Source organism: Plectropomus leopardus, chromosome 3, assembly GCF_026936395.1.
Source record: "Plectropomus leopardus strain MGB_pleo_1.0 chromosome 3, ASM2693639v1, whole genome shotgun sequence".
Lineage (NCBI taxonomy): Eukaryota > Metazoa > Chordata > Actinopteri > Perciformes > Serranidae > Plectropomus > Plectropomus leopardus.
Genome location: NC_142178.1, coordinates 24,717,601 through 24,732,013, shown reverse-complemented (window position 1 = coordinate 24,732,013; position 14,413 = coordinate 24,717,601). Strand labels below are relative to the sequence as shown.

Genomic DNA, 14,413 nt, shown 5'->3' with positions numbered 1-14,413 from the left:
GGTTCTTCATATACTATTGGTAGTTAAATCTACAGCAGTGCATCAAATTATATGCTGTAAGATTATGATGTGTTTGATAATCACACATCGTTTGCATGTCTTTTCATAAGAAAAACAGCCCTATTTCAGCTTTGAGATGATGGTTTTTAAATAGTTAATTTAGCTGAAGAAGAATGAGAATTTTCTCAACACATACAGGAACAATTCACCCTTCAGTTTATCACAAATATTCAGTTTCAAAATCACTAAATTTGGAAATACATGTTTAGGGAGGGGATAAGAGGTTTTAATATAGAAAATATCTAAAGCTGTCAGATAATTGTAGTTGAGAGAGTAAAATTTTCTCCTCTGAGATATGGTGGAGTAGTTAGCCTGTAGTTGCATAAAGCAGAAATACTCAAGTACGCTTTAGTACATTTATTTGGTTACGCTCCACCACTGGTCTAAACTTTGTGTCTGTCACTGTCCCCCAAATTGTCTTCTGTCCCGACTGTCCTTCCAGTAAAAGCTCTTAGATTAGAAACACCTCAGCCTGCTTTTAGAGCATCCAGCCGCGGTGATGAGGCGGCCGCTTTAAGAGGAGCTGGCTCCGACGTCAGCACCGTTTTAGACATGTGGCTCTGACATCCAATAGCCTGATCGGCGCTCTAATCAGCCTCTTTCTCACAGGAGATCCCTCTGCCGAAGACGAGCGTAGACAGAGGTTAGCCACGGCTGCAAGATCATCACCAAATACAATAAGGACCCAGATTTCCTCCCCCGCGCTCCTGCAGCATCAAGTTCACACTCCCAGCTAGATCCACCGTGTAGCAGCCATGTCTGTAGCGGGGCTGAAGAAGCAATTCCACAAAGCCACTCAGGTAAGAGGGACGTGAAGTCCTGAGCACCACATCTCCACAGATCTGCATGTTAGGGTGTCACGTCGTTGCAGGACAGCGGAGTGGCGTGTCGAGATGAAACGTGATGCACACCAGTGTAGCAGTGTGTGTAGCTGTGATGCCTCTGAATCTCTCATCGCTGTCCAGGTGCTGAAATGCACTTCACAGAAACGATGCTGCAGCATTGCACCAATAGAATCATTTATCACTCGTGTGTTTTTGCAACGCAGCCTCCTTTCTGATTTAATGTATAGCGGGAAGATATCAGTTTAAAGTCATGTTTGTGAGAGGCCGTGTGGGAGGCAGGTGGCACCACAGTGTGATGGTAGTGATGTCGGGACGTCAGTTCCTCTTGGTACCCTTCAGATGACATTCCGCACAGGAGAGCACCGGAGCCGCAGCTCATGGCTGCCGTTCAATGCGCAAGTTGTTGTTGCACTCAATGAAGGACGTTTTTTTTTTGTTTTTTTTTTTAAATCTGCGTTTCTTTCAGCCAACCACAGCGGAAACTCCGACGCGCTCGATGTTATGCAATCGTTAAGTGCGCCTTGGCGGAAATCCGCTCCTACCAGCAGCAGTGCGCCATGACCCCGCCGCCCTCTAAACGCACTTATCTTCTATTGTGGGACACGAGTGACGAAATAAATCATGTCTTTCCTTTTTAGTGCTGAATCACGTGTTATTTATAGATGTAGGGCCTAAAGCATGAGAAGATATCCAGTTCAAGGTTACTCAGAGGCTTCCTTAACCCATCCCATCCATTTAGTCCCACTTTGTTATTTTGCTCCCAAGAGATGTCACTAAGTTTGGAGGCTGTCAGAGTGGTGGCAATGGGTCACCCATGGGATCTTGATGGTCAAAGATATGGACAGATCTGTCCCCGCAGCCTCCAAAGCTCTGGGTGATTTTTATTTCTGTTGTTAGCTGGGAGCGCCAGGGTCTGAGGGAGGTTGTCTAGTTTCTCGGGGTGAGTCACAGTGACACTGACAGTCAGCTGCAGGCCGCACACAGCAGGACACCCAGAGCCTGGCTGAGTCACACACACACACACACACACAAACACACTCTCCTCTCGTTCTCCAGTTCACCCAGTATCCTAATGGTCTTAGTTACAGTTAGGCCTGAAACTAGGGTTGCAACAGTATGAGATTTTCATGTTATGATAACCGGCTCAGTGAAAATCGCGGTTTCACGGTATGATAGTATCAGGTACACAACACAATTGATATTATTATTGTTATCATTAGGTACAATAACCAGTAGAGGAACGAAAACAAACACATTATTTCTGAAACTATGTGTAAAAAGTCTCTTATTTGAAAATATCTAAAGCATAGATGAGATCCTGTGTTGTATTTTTTTCAATACCTTATATGAGCAAATGTAGACAGTATAACAAACATGAACTTTCATCGCATGGTATATTACTGCATCCCACTGTAGTTGAAAAATGTTGAACAGGCTTTATTAATGCCCAAGATGGCATCCTCAAATGTCTTGTTTTGCCCATAACTCAGATATATTCAGTTTACTGTCATAGAGGAGTAAAGGAACAAGAAAATATGCTCATTCAAGGAGCTAGAAAAAGAGAATTTTGGGTATTCTTCCTGCTCTTGCACATTTTTTTATTATAATAACGTTTTGGTTCCTCTGGACCTTCATCTAGAGTATTTTAAAAAAAATTACAACATTGATCTTAAATAGATAATATTCTGCTCATTTCATGAGCACAGGTGTGAGACAATTAATCACCTGTGGGTGTGTTTGTTAATAATGATGCACCACATTAAATTTTACAGGGGAATCCAAAGGGATCAAAACATTAGTATAATCAAGAAATTGTGGCATTAAGCAAGAACATTGTGCAAGATCTTCTTTTCAAGACTCAAGTCATTTTTCAATGCACCTGCACCCGAGATACTGTAACTGGATGTGAGAATATCTCTCTTTAAACAGACTGTGTTTCTTTAACCAATAATCCCATTAACAAATCAGATGGTGATTTATTTAATAGTTGACAACTAATTGATATATCATTGTAGCTTTAGTTACAGCTCCCATTTAGCATCATTCCTCCTGTTAATGAGCCATTGTCGCTACGATGGGAGAGGATAACGGCTTTAATTGAACGTTCATAGGTGTATTTCCTGAAGGTCACTGTCTGTCGATATTAAATTTAATTGCATGATGGAGCTGAATAACTGCCAGTTTGTGAGGACAGGAGTTAACTTCTACATTTAACAGCTGGGTTCCACTTCGGTAATACAGTGGATTCCAGTATTGTATTTTTAGCCGATTTATTCTGCCATTAGTTATTTATATTGTCGTTAATGTCACACTGACATTTGAGAGGCTTGTGTTGATGATTAAAGCGCAGGAATGATGTTATTCTTGAAGGGCAGCGCTTGCAGATCACAGAATAAAACGGTGACTGAAAGTTTCTTCATGTTAAAGGATTGAATAAAAAGAGAAAATAACTGCAAAAGCTCATACTCAGCTGTTAACACACTTCTGTGTTTTAATCAGGAGCTCAGTTGATCAGATTGGAAGTAGACAGCAGCTCACACGGAGCATTAGATGACTGCACAGATTGTGTTAATTCTGTGTGATGAGTCTATTGTCACCCATTAGCAGAGCACCGTCTCTCCCTGCAGATGTTCCACTACGGCCTCACGTGATTCTGTGTGTGTGAGCAGAGGCTGCACAAGAGCATTTATATCTGTAAATATGCATACAGTTATGTCGCTCTCAGTGTGCATGCATAAACAGGCTTGGCTGAGTATGTAAATATGCAGTAAATGTGTCTGAATTTGTAGATTTTTGCAGCCTTCATTTCTTGGTTTTACTCCCAGTGCGATTCAGTCGGCTCAGAGTGAGCTGTCTCTGTGGTCTCTTGCCGTCTGTTCCTCAGCATTACACATACCTCACTACCCAACACACATATACACACACACACACACACACACACACACACACACACACACACACACACACACACACACACACACACTCTCCCAAGACTCCCAGTGGCAGAAGGCTCCTATCAGCCCCTCTTTTCTCGTGCCACGGCCCTGTAATCCAGGCCCAGACTCATCGAGGCAGCGACCCAGCAATCTGGCTACTTACACACACACTCTCAAACCAGACCATCAAGATACCCCCACCCCAACACATGGAGTCGGGGTCACAAGGATTAAGGGATGGGACCAGGGATTTAAAAAAATGAGACAAGAGCTCGGCAGACTTGAAATCAGCGTTAAAAGAATCGTGTTTTGGGAAATATGCTTATTTATTTTCTTGCCATGGATAAAATGAAATTATCGATGCCATTCTAATGTCTGTATAATAGATGATCTTAGCATAAAGACAACAAGAAAACAAGTAAACAGCTAGCCTGATTCTGTCCAAAGGTAACAAGATCAATTTTATGTAGATTATATGTTGGACTGAAACCAGTATGTAACTCTGTTGCTGGTTGCAACTTGTTTTGACCAATAAATTGTCCAGAACATAATCCCATGGTGCAAAATGGGGGAGGCACGTCAAAAACAATTTAAGCAGGGAAGGACTTGTGTTTTGTATTTTGCTTAGGGAAGGAACATACAACTTTCGATGAATTTGTTTCGTATATACTTCAAATCCCCTCTGAACCCCAAATCCTGCCTCTGAATTATTTTTTTTCTTAAAGAAATGACAAAATTATACTATTTCTTTTACTGTCATTTGTCAGAGCCAGAAACTGTAAAAACGTCACATTTCCGACGCTCCTTGAACATTTAATGTACAACAAAGGCTTCCGTCTTCAAATCACTCTATTTGACATGTCTCATTAAATTTTGATACATCTAAAGTACAGGCCCCTAAAACATCAAATAATCATTTTTTTCTCTTTGTATTTGTATGGATTAGACAAGCAAGCTATAACATATTAATCTGCAGGTTTTAGAGGTGCTTGTAGGAGGATTTTGTTACTAATGGACAGAGCCTGGCCTAAAGCAAAGCAGATAATATCAGCTCGTAACGATCGCAGGCCCCCAAATCGAATCGAATCGAAATCGTATCGTGGTAGCCTTTGTAATATCGGCAATACTGTATCCTAGACAGTAGAAGTAGGTGATATGTAATTTTATTCAGCCATATCAATATATCATGAATATAAAAAAAATAACTACTTGAAGGATAAAATAACCAGACAGTAATGCTGTTTTCAGGTCATCCAGCAAATTCAATGCACAACAGATCAAGGTTCTTCACCAAAATCAAAGAAAAATATGCAAAATTATCTGAAAATCTAATTTGACTCAAAGCATTCTTGCTCATTGATTTGCCACATTGTTATTAGTGATATAACCAGATATTAAAGGGACAGTTCACCCCAAAATGGGAAATCTATTATTTTCCTCTTCCCTGTAGTGCTATTTATAAGTCTAGATTGTTTTGGTGAGAGTTGTCAAGTGTTTGAGTCATTGGCCGTAGAGATGTCTGCCTTCCCTCCAGTAAAATAGAACTAATTTAGATGGCACTCTGCTTGTCGTGCTCAGAGAGCCAAAAATATATACATTTAAAAAACTCAACAGCAATGTTTTTTCCAGAAATCATGACCTGGTTACTTAAGATAATCCACAGATCGTATTGAGAACAGTTAAATGTAGGAGCTATTTTATTCTACTGAACTACACCCTCCAGCTGAATCACAGCACAGAGGGAAGCATGAATCTATTGCTAGCTCACCTAGCACCATTGAGCGAGCTAATTTTACAACTCAGCTGAGGAGGAAACAACAACAATATTTACATCTCATGTGCTCATGAGCCTCTCATCCATGAGTAGATGCACATGTCCTTCTGTGTGGTGATATGGTTGTTGGGTGCAGTTTGGTTGAAAAAAAGTAGTTCTGACATGAAACTGCTCACAACAAGGTCTAGATTATCTTAAGATACTGGGTGCTGTTGAGTTTTTCAAGTATTTATTTATTTTCATTTATTTATTTTTGGTGCCTTGTGCACCACAAGCTGAGTGCCATGTACTTCCTTATATTGAAAGAATGCAGACGTCTCTGTGGCCGATTTCTCCAACACTCAGCAAATCACTAAACAATCTAGACTGATGAATAGCACCAAGGTAAGTGGAAAATATGTATTTGTGATTTTGGGGTGAACTGCCCCTTTAAAGTAATAGCTGCCTTGCTTTAAACAGCAAAATCTCTCAGAGTTGACCAATTTAAATGTTCACAAAGTTTGGACACAAGAAGGCAGGACTTCTTAGGTCTCATCAAATCTGTGGTTGTATAAAATCTCAACATGAAACACTAAAATAAAATGGAGATAAAGCAATGATTTCAAACCTGTTTATATGTTGATGGGAACAGACTGCACATCCTAAAATGCTGCGTTGACCTTATAGCCCCATGCATCCCTAATTGCTCATTAGCTGTGTAACTGCGCCTGACGTTAAGTGTACGGCATCTGCTTCATGAGCGATTGAAATTCCTCATTCTCCTGCATGGAGTCTTGCAGCAATTCTTCATTGCAGACTTTATGCACTCTTTGCAGAGACAAACGTCCCATAAAAGGCAGAATGCCATGGAGTCACAGGAGTTTTATGAGATTAACACAAACACACACACACACAACCTCAGCTTCACCTTCTCATGTACATCACTGTGTAATATATTTCACACAACCACAATCACACTCCAATGGAAGACATCTCACTCTCTCTCTCTCTCTTACCCAAGGACATCCGGGCTCTTAGTGGTGCGTTATTAACGGGGGCCATTTTAAAAAATAAGGGGAGCACGGAGCATGAAGGGTAAAACCCAGCAGGTCCACCAGAAATTGCCTTTTTGAACATTTATTTATTTATTTATTTATTTACCCAGCAATCCGTTGATGGTTCTCACTGTAGTCTGTGCTACAGTCTCCCTACACTTGATGTGACTTGATGGCTTGAGGCAGTTTGTCCTTTAGCTCAGAACAATAACATCGTTCAGCTGTAGGAATGACACCTTGTATTTCTTCTCTTATTATTGTATGCGTCTTTCTTGCATATTAAAGATGCTGACTGCATGTCACAGGTCAGCTTTCCCTCACAGTCAAACGAGTCATGTTTGAGCAGATGCTACTTTCACAATGGCTCCGTTCTCATGGAGGAAGTCATGTGTGTGTTTGCGAGTGGGCATGCATGCATGTGAGCGTGCTGCTGTGTCATGGCTTTTTTTTTGGAGCTGTTATACCCTAAACTAATGGTTTAGAAAAAAAGAGTAAACTGCATGCTGCATGTCTGACAGTGCTGCTTGTTGTTATATTTTAATCAAACCCCAGTTTAAATACAAGTTTTCATATTTGTCTTAAGGCTGCAGAGTGAAGCTTTTATCTCAGTGGAGAGAGAGTGTGTGCTGCCAGCAGGAAGAGAAAAATATGTTTATTAAATAGAAACTGCAAAAGAGAGAAAGAGGGGAGAGATGAAGAGGAGAGCAAGAAAGCTCGAGAAAGTGAGAAGCGAGAAAGGTTTCTCTGCTTTTTGTCAATGTCAGAAGGAGGCTAAAATGTTTACTAATATGTTTATCACATCATGTTGAAATACACTGAGTCTGAAGGCTCTTATTTATTTTGTTTTTATGTTTTTATGTCAATTTAGTGAATTTGTTAGTAAGTTGACTTTCAAAAGTGGTAAAATCGTAGATGTGATTTACTCGATCCATCGTCTCTCCTTATATTTTATGACACCTTTTACATCTATGTCTCAAATACTGAGGAATCTGTTGATTTGGAAGATGCTGTTTTACAGCATTTAGTGCTAAATACAGGTATTACTTATTATATGGGCATTTTCCTTTCATATAACATAATAATCTTGAAATTTTACATTTAATTAGAATCACCTTTAATGGTCAAGTAAGTGAATCCACATATGTGGAATTAGACTCAACGTTTTGTGCTTTGAATGTACAAACGCAGAAACAGACACACATATGAGGTCCAGCATGTAGGATATATTGGCAGAAATTATATTGTAATATTCATTACAATGTTTATATTTGTTTTTTATCATCTGAAACTGAGAATCATGGTGTTTTCAATAATTAAGAATAAGACATTTTTATCAACATATGGAGTGAATGAGAGAGTCCTTTTTCATGGAGTTCACCTTGTTGGTTCTACAGACGCCCAGAACGGACAAACCAAACCCTGGCTCTAGATAGGGCCATTTCTTGTTTTTGTGATTTTGCATTTGCCACTCTAGTTGTCCTGGCTTTGCACTCAGAAGAAGTTTCAGTTCTGCAACCTCACCACTAGATGCCAATAAATCTTACAATCTATACCTTTAAAACAAGGTCAACAAAGCTGAACAAAGGTAAACATAAACATTTGACTACTATGTACAGAAGATATTCATTTATATGAAAATAATATACAAAACAATGCAATGACATTATAACATGAATGCAGTAGTGCAGTGGTGCAGAGTGCAAAGATTGGAATAACTAAAAACTATGGAATCATTATGTATTAGGTGGCTTTATGTACATGAGGAAGGTGAATATGACCGTATATACAGTGTATACATTGATGCATATAAATTGATAGTGATAATATAAACATGTAATTAACAGTCAATTTTTATTGAATTTTATTGAATATATAATTTACTGGTAAAGTGGGTAATCACAGCTTATAGAATTAACACCAGATTTGTGTGAATGCCACATACAGTTCTTTCCAAATGGAGATATTCAGTGAATCAGAAATGATCTCTTCTGCTGTTTTAATCTGAGACTGAGAAAAGATGCAAAACTCAGTCAAGACACCTCTGATGAACAGCTGTAGACACAGCATGAAGTGTTATATCACTGATGTTTTGTATGGAAACAAAACACCATGTCCAGATACAGTAGCTGCGTGTGTGAACCTGTCTGGGTATTTTTAGGTGTTAAGAAACAGCTCTAACATTGGATGGGGTATACTTCCTTCAGTGTGTAACAGAGCAGTAATCCTTTATTTTGCAGTCAGCCCCGGTTTGACTAGAGGTTTTCCCAGTGTGTGTGCTGAATACTAATATCAGCACTACTACACATGTCTTACTCCCATTGTATTGTGTGTAGCATTCTTGATTTTGCAAATGGAAATCATCGTGTTTTAGTTTGTAGCTTAAAGGCAAATAATTAAGTAATTTCTCGGTCCATTTAAAGTTAATTCTTTATGTATGTGAGTGCACATGCCAACATTTGCGGCTTTTCTTTCCTCAGAAAAGGGTATGCAGCGTGCGTGTGAGCGTGCGTAGATGTACATCCGTGCATGTCCATGGACAGCATTGGGGTCTTTGGATGTGACTAACGCCTGCAGGGCTTTAGGGCAGCAGATTGTGAGTGGGTGACTCATCCAGCCTGGATCCTCACTAGGGCCTACTGCAGTGCAGAGTAAAACAGATCCAGCTGGGAGATAACAGATGGGGCGGGAGGGGCGAAGAGAGTGGAGCAAGGAACGAGAGATAAGAGAAGACAAGAAAGGGGAAAAGAAAGATAGAGAGCAAGCGGCCTTGAGCAGGTAGGGAGTGGCAGAGAGATAAAGGGAGAATTCAAGCCAACAGATACTGAAGGCGTGAGAGAGAGCAGGAGGAAGGACTCAGCCAAGTTAAACAGGAGAAAGTGTGTAGAACACTTGATCTGCAGGGATTTACTTTCTACCAGGCTGTAGGAGACATTGCTACCAAACTGAATTTTATCAGTTGGTATTGATCCTATGCCAGTTTATCTTTTTAGTGATCTCTTACAGATAGGGCTGCAACTAACGATTGCTTCACCAATTATTGTTTAGATAATTGTATCAGCTAATCTATTTATCTAAAAAAAAAAAAAGCCCCCAAACAGCGAATCAAAATCTAAATCTAAATTCTCTAGAGCTTAAGGTCTTCAAAACAACAGTCCAAAACCCCAAATATAGTCAGTTTAGCACAATGTTCAGCCAAAAAAACCAAAAGCAGCAGATCCTCATTTTTGAGAGGCTAAAATCAAAAAACGCTGTTATCAGTGGTAACCGTCGTATGAGCACTGCTGCACGAACACTGCTGGAGACTTTGATGGAGGTATGTGCTCTCCAAGTGCCCCTCTAGTCATCAATGCATTAATGTGTAAATCCATTTACGTTACTGCTGGTAAGGTGGGACTAATTTTAGCTATTTTTGAACTTCCGGGTAGTAAATATTTGAACCTTCAAAGTCACTAAAGTTATCAAATATATTTGGTGGAGTAGAAATGACTATATTTGCCTCCAAATTGTATTAAAGTAGAGCATACAGTAGCATAAAGTGGAATTGGTCATGTTAAGTATAAGTACCTCAAAATTGTACTCCAGTACAGCTCTTGGCTATATATACTGTATGGTTAATGTGGGAAATAATTCTGATGATGGTTAATAAAAAGCCAAATGTTGTTTACAGGTTTGAGACAGGATGCATGATCCAATCTCTTCAATCTCATATCAAGTGTAGATGTGGTGTGTCATGTGTGTTATTTGCTCACGTGTCACAGAATAAAGACTCATTGTTGAAATAATTTCTTGAAAACTGGATGAACTTGTCCCAGCCAACCCAGTGTGTCCAGTTTTGGCTAAGTGTGGATCAGCAATGCAGTAAAAGTGATGCTGCACTGGATCCAGTCCAGCAGGACAGTCCCTGCAGCAGTGTACCTTCCATCCTTTTATCTTGATTTATTTCCTTCCCTCACAGTGCTTCTTTTACTTTTCACTTTTGCTTGTCGTTTGCCTTCCAGCTTTTTTAAAAAAAGTTTTTACTTTCCACAGTAGAGCCCTTTCTCTGCAATATCTAAGCAAAGGACAGCCGAGTATCCTGATGGATACTCGGCTGTCCTTTGCTTGATCTGGCTTGGTTGCATAAATTCCAGTCATCCGTCTGACTTGTGTAAACAGTGTGTTTTTCTCAAATATTTGATATCAGCTTCTGAAGGCTGCTCCCGTTTTCAAACAGGGGAATCTTTCACCAGTTCTCAGCAGCAGTGACAGTTTTTTGACTTGTGGGAATATAAAACGTCACTTGCATCACCTCACCTCTAACAAATGTTGATTTCCTGGATACCTTATAAATCCTCTAGAGAGCTTTGCAACAACGACCTTTTTGTCTTCTGACTCTTGTTCATGTGATATAAGTATGACTCGCCATCTCCAGAAGCTGCTTCTACACGTTACAAGGTGCGGCCAAAAACAATAAAGTAAGTCTGACACACTGTACATCTCAATAAATCTCATAGATTAGTCAAATAGAAGAATGTGAACTTTTACCGGAAACTTTGAATAAGCTGTCAGCAGTATTGCTCTTGACAGGAGTGCACACATGCAGTGGCCAGAGGGCTGAAAACTGGACTGTGGAGTTCTCAGCGTTCTGACGTCAGCTTTGTTCTGGAGGTTAAAGACAGACTGACTGGCCCTATTCTTAGCTCGACCTGTGGTTAGATGCTGTTGGTGCATTTTGAATGAGAGCACTGGTGAGGTAAAGTCATTAAAAGAAGAAATGTGAATGAACAATGTTTGGCCAGTTTTAAATCTGTCAAAGAAGTCAGAAATGTGCTGAGTGAAGGAAGAGCTGGTGTGACTGCAGATTCAGTCATTCTTATTTTGACAGTGACGGCCGCTTGAGGCTTTTGGTTTGTAGTCCATAGAAACTGAGCTGTTGTTCGTCACTGTCCGTGGTTTCTTTCTCCTCTTTTCCACTCCTTATTTCTCATTCTCCCTCTCTCCCAGCATCAGTATTCAGGACACGGTTGATGTTTTATTCAGGGCCGGCATATTATTTATTCTAGTCATCAACTACTGCAGAAGAGACGGCCGATAGCTTGGTTCTGGAAAATGGAAATTCTCAAGACCTGTTATTAAGACTTAGGTAAAGATTTGTCTTATCCAATATAATGAATGGGAAAGATTAATATTGGTGCTTTTATTTTCTGCATATTGCCCCTTAAAAATCAAGTGTGTGATTTAGTGGCATCTAGTAGTGAGGTTGCAGTATGGAAACTTCTCCTGTGGACTAAGCGTATAGGCGACATGAAATGCAAATGGCCCCATCTAGAGCATGGACGTATAAAGAGAACTGAACAGAGCATTGGATGTGGGGCCCCGTTGAATCATAGGATTCATTGGGGCTCCTTTGATTTCTGTGGTGTATGACACCAAAAACATTCAACTGCTGTGTAGATAAATACTCAGACGATCAGCATTGCTTTCCTGTATGGCCCATAGACCAAGCACACTAGAAACCTCCACCTGCCGGCTACCTCTGGTTTACAGCTCCGCTAACTTGAATGGAGATCAACTGATTTAGTTGTACAGCTCATCCAGACTTTCTAAACGTAATTGCACTGAAAGGACTTTTAGATAGTGAAACAAGTCATTTTGCGGAGGTGAGGTGATGCTCGAAAAACTGTATCCACTAATTTACAGAAGTGTCTTTTGCCATGTAAGTCTATAGGAAAAAGGGCTTTTTGGGTCACATGGCATCACATGACAGATGTAATTATGTTGTTTCCTGGGAGCCTCATCTGGAGTCAGTGTTTGATTTGTCCATTGCTGACTACTTAGAAACATGGCAGACTCTGTAGAGGAGGACCTTTAGATATAAACAGCGCATTTTAAGGTGTCATTTCTGCCAACAGATGCCTCTAAAACCGACACACTGGATCTGGAAATGTGCTTTTGAAGATATTGACCATTAGTATGATTTGCTGAAAGTTCAGCAATATTACATCACTAAGTAATACCATTAGATTTTCCGTTACATTATTATTTCACAGTTAATGTGTCGCCATTCTTACAGGGAGTAAGTCAATGTGCTTTTATGCCAGGGAATGGCTGGAAACACTGATACGACTAAATTAAACCACCTCCACAGACACACACACACACACACACACACACACACACACACACATTTCTAAGTCAGGGACATTCAGGTCACATCATTATTACCCAAATCTATAACCCAGAAGCTTGACGTACACACTTTCCAGAAACCCATTCACTGTGCAGGTTATTGGCTTTTGTTGTAAGTTCCTGTGTTGTGGCGTAATGAAGGGCAATGCGGTATAATTTGCAGATATGGACGTTTTTACATCCTCAGAGACCTTGTGAAGAGTATTGTCTGCGATGTATGGTGCATTAACTCAGGGTTAAAGGTCATTGTCCAAACAGAGGTCATGAACCAGGTCACACAAGACAGTCGTGTTTTCAGTCATGTAATGCTCATGGTAAAGAAAAAGAAATTGTTAGACATAAGCTGAGGTCTAAATATAATTTTTGGCAGCAGTAATAATGTAATATTTGGGCAGAGGGGAGTCAGAATAAAGGTCTATGGCACCTTATGTCAGACAGTCAGTGTATCATGTTTTCAGCAGGAGATATATATGGCAGTGTTATATTTGCGCCAGACTCAAATATCCCAAAAAGGCTCAATTGGAACTTGGTGAAATTGACATTCATGGTCTCCAGAGGATGAATCCTACTGACTGTGGTGATCCTTTGACTTTTCTTTTAGCGTCACAACATTGTTGATGTTCATTGCTCTTGCTGAAGTATTATATAAAAGAAATGTTGGATGGATGCAAGCAGATGAAGTTTTGTCAGAGTGGTGCCCGGGGAATCAAACCTAATGAGAGTGATGACCCTCTGACCTTTACTCTAGTTTCACCATGAGGTGATCGTTGGTCAAAACCATCATCAGATCCAAATCATCCAATGCTTGTTACATACCTGCAAAATTAACAACATTCTCATCAGTCTCAGCTGTACTTTGTGTTTAGTGCCAGTTACTGAATGTTAACATGCTAATATGCTAAACAAAGATGATGAACATGGCAAATATTATACCCACTTCACTTCAGCATGTTAGGATTGCCGTTGTACAAACTTATAGACTCTTGGAATGTTTCCGAATGTCAACTATTTATTTGTTTAATGTTAATTAAACAAACCGAAGAAGTGTACTGACCAATAATATGTAATTCATTTAATAACAGATGCATTTACTCCTTGCAAATGAAGTAAAGAGGACATTTTTGCAGGAAAAGTGTGGAACAGAAAGGGAGAAAGCAGGAGGAAAGATGATGCAGAGACGGGATGAAGTGTGTCAGAGAGCAGGAAGAGACGAGAGGAGGAAGTAATGGAGTTAAGTGGAGAGAGGAGGACGAGGTTGGGAACAAAAGAGTAGAGGAGGCTTTGCTTTCAGGCAGCTGCAGCATCATGTGCTCAGTCTAATGCCTAATTTGGCTCAGGAGAGGACAGTAATGAGTGGTGGGAGGGAACAGAACGTGCTTTATTATGCTTACATGTCTGTCAAAGCGATTGTCCAGCGGATTTTGGAGGGACAGTATGTATAGTTTGTGCTTGTATGTTTCCCCTAGGAAAGGAAAAGCCATGACTGTTGATCAAGTGGGGGACACATGGTTAACTCACTCACCCTTTGCACGTGCACACACACACACAGAAAAACACACAGCGTCCTCCCACCAGCTGCAGAGCTGAGACTGAATG

General features: G+C 40.2%; 1 protein-coding gene across 2 annotated transcripts in view; it reads left to right on the top strand.

The window, feature by feature from the left end:
• Window positions 1–639: 639 nt before the first annotated feature.
• The window catches only part of sh3gl2a (SH3 domain containing GRB2 like 2a, endophilin A1), a 47,501-nt gene continuing 33,727 nt past the window's right edge, over window positions 640–14,413 (top strand). The window contains exon 1 of one of the 2 annotated variants that reach the window (XM_088075934.1): window positions 640–860. In XM_088075934.1, the coding sequence (XP_087932060.1) occupies window positions 816–860 (45 nt within the window). In that variant the 5' untranslated portion in view covers window positions 640–815. The remainder of the gene's footprint in view (window positions 861–14,413) is intronic. The other variant, XM_042485442.2, reaches the window with a different exon arrangement.